This window comes from Triticum dicoccoides, chromosome 1B (assembly GCF_002162155.2).
Source record: "Triticum dicoccoides isolate Atlit2015 ecotype Zavitan chromosome 1B, WEW_v2.0, whole genome shotgun sequence".
Taxonomy (NCBI): domain Eukaryota; kingdom Viridiplantae; phylum Streptophyta; class Magnoliopsida; order Poales; family Poaceae; genus Triticum; species Triticum dicoccoides.
In genome coordinates, this window is record NC_041381.1 from 313,135,632 (window position 1) to 313,140,176 (window position 4,545).

At 45.3% G+C, this 4,545-nt stretch overlaps 1 protein-coding gene across 1 annotated transcript; it reads left to right on the forward strand.

Annotated features, from left to right (window-relative positions):
• Positions 1-703: 703 nt before the first annotated feature.
• Positions 704-4,339, forward strand: LOC119332417. Its single transcript, XM_037605602.1, has 4 exons — positions 704-1,094; positions 2,531-2,635; positions 3,010-3,066; positions 3,540-4,339. Exons 1-4 carry the CDS (start codon positions 873-875, stop codon positions 3,867-3,869), a joined length of 714 nt encoding a protein of 237 aa, XP_037461499.1. The 5' UTR covers positions 704-872; the 3' UTR covers positions 3,870-4,339.
• Positions 4,340-4,545: the final 206 nt, after the last annotated feature.

The following is a 4,545-nucleotide window of genomic DNA, read 5'->3' on the forward strand; positions in this document are numbered from 1 at the left end:
GCAAGCAAACATCTTCAAAATTAGAAATAATGTTAATTTGTAGGAGAGGTAGAAGGCGGTTGTTGTACCTGAACGGGTGTGGATCCAATAACAAGTTCGGAGTATTTGTCAAACGAGTAGCACAACGCTGTCAATTTCGGTGCAGAAATGACATTGATTCTTGTTGGGTCTACTTGATCAAGTACAAGTAATCTCTCAAGTGCAGATATGTCCTCAATGACCATATCGTGGTACACATCTTGTGATGTCTTCCTGCCAAACCAGCAACACACATGCACACTGTGTTATAGAACAGAAGAAGTACATTAATCTAGACTGTTATCTCCACGAATGGACGGCTCATAGATCCATGGTAGAAGTTTCGGTATCATTTCTAGAAGCTGAAGAAGCATGTGAGAAGTTTGGAAGTATCCAATATCTGCTCTAGAAGAATCTTTGGGTGACCCTGACTTCCAAGTTAAGTTTTTTTTTTTTGAATCCGGGTTAAGCTTTTGGCATGAAGACCCCCTTACCTCAGAACAACCATCCTGACTTGTGACTTGCGAGCTAAGGTTTCCGTGAAAGATCCGCCGCACATCTCCACAGATCGACAACGCCGCAGCATGCAAAGCTCTGACGTGGCCTGTTTGACACGCTAGCCGCCACATAGCTGAGCGGGGGCTCTGCACCAGCCAATGACGGTTGCTCCGTGGAGGTCGCGCCCTTATCCGGCCGTCCATCGGCGATAAAGCCGGGACGCGGGCGCCTGCCTAAAACAGCAACGTACTAAACGCCGCCGGCACGGCCCCACCGGTTCAGCTGAGTAGATCACCACCTGTGCATCGTTCATCGCTCACTCACTTCCCCCGCGGCGCCGAGCGACCGGCGCGGAAATGGCGGAGGCGGAGGAGTGGGAGAGGCAGAAGAGGGGGAGGAGGAGGAGGCGGCGGCGGGGCAGGAGGGAGAGCGACGGCAGCGACCCCGTGGAGGTGCTCGGGGAGGAGGTGATGGGGCTGGTGATGGAGCTCCTGGACGCGCGCAGCGTCGCGCGATGCACGGCGGTCTCCCGCGCCTGGTTCGGGGTCGCCGCCGACAACCGCCTCTGGGCACCCAAGGTACATCCGATTCTCGCCCCGCCGGCCTCTCGCCTCGTCTCCTGGCTCTTTGCCCTCCCTCGGCATCTGCTGCAGCCTCAATGGCCTTCGTGATTCGTGGTTTGCGCGATGTGCCATGTGAGCTGCACCTGTTCGATGAATTTCAGGCATGGGGGGTTCGGACTTTGTGTGGTATAAGACGGGAGTCCGCGACATGTGGCGTAGTATGTGACAAACTTCATGTGGCATTATAGTTTGAGCAAATATTTTTTTAATATGACGTTCACATGCTGCAAAAATAAGTAGTATCATTTTTACAAAGGATAAACATGTTCCCTTTATCTCAGAAATAGTTGCTTGGAAGGAAAAAAAAAGTCAGAAACAATATACATTTTGGGAGAAAAAACAACAACATACATTTTGGGAGAAAAAACAGCATATCTTAATTTTACTTCTGGATTCTCAGTGTGCTGTTTTAGTTTTTTTTTCTCCCTATTTTTCAGTTCTGGAAAGTACCTATAAATCTCTTAGTTTTCAAACGAAGTTCAGCGTTCTTAGTGTTTTCTTTCTGCAGTATATATGGATAATGCAACTTATTCTTTCATGAGATGTTATTCATTTTAGTATTTGCTATATTGATCAAACACAAAAGCATTGCGTTTAGATATGTTGGCAGAAAAAAAAAAGTTGTGTACAAGTCTAAGAGGACCAACGGTGCTAGATGGTTTGGTTCCTTGTGGTGGAACCCGCACATGCGGCTTCGAGTCTCAAGTCCTAGACTTGGTAAAGATGGCTGCATTTTGTTGGATGTATTCCTGTATTTTCGGCATGCTTGCGTCTGCGTGTACTGTGTTTCTAAGAAAAAACAATCCAACCCCCCACCCCACGGACACAAGTATAGAACGCAAGAACGCAACACCCTAAGCAAACGGTAACCATGAAAGCAAGGTGGTTCATGGTCTCCATGGATTGATTGCAAAGTGGGAAGCACGGAGGCTGCTGCAGACCCCGCCTAGCAAGTTATTCAGTTGTCCAGCAGTGATCATGACATGCCAACCAACTGAAGAACTTCGCCCTTGATCTCGAGGTAACCACCCCCTCAAAGAAGATGCGGAAAATTTTGTATATCGGAATCCAATGTTTCTAAATTTTCTTGAATATTTTCATGGCCACCAATGAAAATAAGGTCAATCAGATCAACGCTAGGTAAGTGCCTCATGTTCACGTCACCATGAATTTAAATGAAAATAACTTGATCAGACCCCTCCATTAGCATATGTAATTAACCAGAGGCCCAACAAATTTGATAAACATGAGTTTATTTTATTTTCTTTTTAAAACAGAGGAAATTCCAAATTTAAACTGGGGAGACTTGATTGAACAGAGAGGTGTGAGGGAAAAACCTATGACAAAAAATACTCTTTTTATATAAGGCCATTCCAATGTTTCTTTTGCAGTGTGCTGAACTGATGGTCGGAAAGGCGCATATTCCTCGTCTGACAATGATCCGTACTGCATCAAAGTTGTCTACCTATTCAATGGCCATCATGGATGGCAAACGGGTGAGTTCCAGAAATATTTTCTCTTAGGTTAAAAGAATGCAATAGATCAACAGCAAAATATAATTAATTGTTCTCATGTGCCAGCAGTACTATTACCACAATCACTCCAAAAGATAATAATGCCTATCACAATCTACTGTTAAGGTTTTCTTATTTTAGTTTTCCCTCCACAATAATTCCAAAATTTTCCATATAATCTTCCTTCTTTTGCTCCATATAGTGTGAGTAAATTAATGTTGAACATTGGAACCTGGGGGCATTCTTTCTGGTTATCAGTTTTTTTTTATCTTCTGACATAGAGGAAACATGAGTATGTTCAATTCATCATTGTCCTCGAGACATATTATATTATCGTGACTTATTTTCTTGCGCAGAATCGGATCACAAAAGAGGATCTCTGTGATCATGCATGGGAATATCGTTTCACTATTGTAAGTTTTCTCAATTTGTCATCCTTTTGCATGTTTTGAAGTATGAGTTTATACATGACTACAAATCATAATGCTAGTGGCTGCTAAGCCTAGTGGCTGCTAAGCCTACCGCATAACTGACCTGCTAGTTTTGAGTTCAACTGGTTGTAGTCAACCATGCCGAGAGGAATGCTAGGATTATGAGAACTTTCTGCATCTCTCTAGTTTCTTCGGGTGTCTTAGCTTCCAACCGCACTGAGGAAGATTGAGGCATATATCTTATGGTGGTAATTAAAGTTAAGTATATGAAATGTGGCAAAAATATATCATGGTGGTAATTGGATGCCTGAGGATCTGCTGGATGCAGTTATATGCAGTTTAAAATTCATAATAACTCCCGACATATTGAGTGCACTTTTCAAATGAAATATATGGAGTATGGTTGCTTGACTAATGGGGGAAAGTCATGATATATTTTTCTTCTACTATCACAGGCAGCACCAGAGTACTGGAGGAATCTCGATCCGTCCTGGAAGCGCACTGGTCCACCCATGCGACGATACTTCCACCATGATGGTTACCACAGTGCAGACCCTCATGACGCTGTCCGGGGTGGCCATGAGTGTGAGTACACGATCATAACAAGCTTTGTCGGTGATGGAAGAATCAGAGATCATTATGTGAGGATCAACCGGTGGCCACCGATGAAAGTGTCGAGAAAGGAAGATTGGAGCTGGGAGCTATCCAACCACCTCTACCGCTACAACAGCATCCCTGATGCTGAAAAGGAAGGATGTACAGGTCCGCTCTTCCCGGTTTGGTGAGTTCACTTCTATGGTAGCAGATCAGTCCGTCTGCGGTGTGATCCTGCAATCTTCTGGTCGTCAAAATCAAGCCTTGATCTTCCATCTCGTTGAATGTTGCAGCAGGAGACTTTGTTTTGCAGCAATTAATGAGCTATGAACTTTTGTGGATGTACTTAGTTCTTTTAGAGAGAATGGATAACTTAGCTAAGCTCAGGTGTGTGAGCTACTCCCTCCGTAAACTAAAGTAGTGATCTAAACGCTCTTATATTAGTTTACGGAGGGAGTAATATGTATGATAGTACAGTAGTTGCAGCTAGCCTATGATGATACTATGTGTTCGTCTCGGTAGTTTGATCTTTTGTCACGTAGTATGTGATCTGTAAAATACCCTGAACTACTAGAAATGGTATGTGTGTGTGTAAACCTTCTTTGATGTGTACCTTATGTAATGAATGCTATGTGTGCTATGGATATACATGCGGTTGGTAGCTCGCTACTGAAGGTCCGTCAAAGGGACTCTGTGGCTAACAGTAGCCTCCCCCGTCCCCGCCCCGCCTGCCACTCCGGCCGCGGCGGCCACCTCCTCGCCGCTGCGCCGGGCAGCGCCGCCCCTCCAGCCCTCATGGGGCGCTCCAGCCGCAGCCGCTCGCGCTCCCCATCCTGTTCGGTGGACAGCGCGGGTTGGGGACAGCCT

What these genes read in the sequence shown, in the direction of transcription:
- LOC119332417 (XM_037605602.1), top strand. Translation starts at nt 873, where the DNA reads ATGGCGGAGGCGGAGGAGTGGGAGAGGCAGAAGAGGGGGAGGAGGAGG. An exon ending in ACCGCCTCTGGGCACCCAAG is followed by an intron (nt 1,095 to 2,530) that starts GTACATCCGATT and finishes TTTCTTTTGCAG; the next exon opens with TGTGCTGAACTGATGGTCGG. An exon ending in GGGAATATCGTTTCACTATT is followed by an intron (nt 3,067 to 3,539) that starts GTAAGTTTTCTC and finishes CTACTATCACAG; the next exon opens with GCAGCACCAGAGTACTGGAG.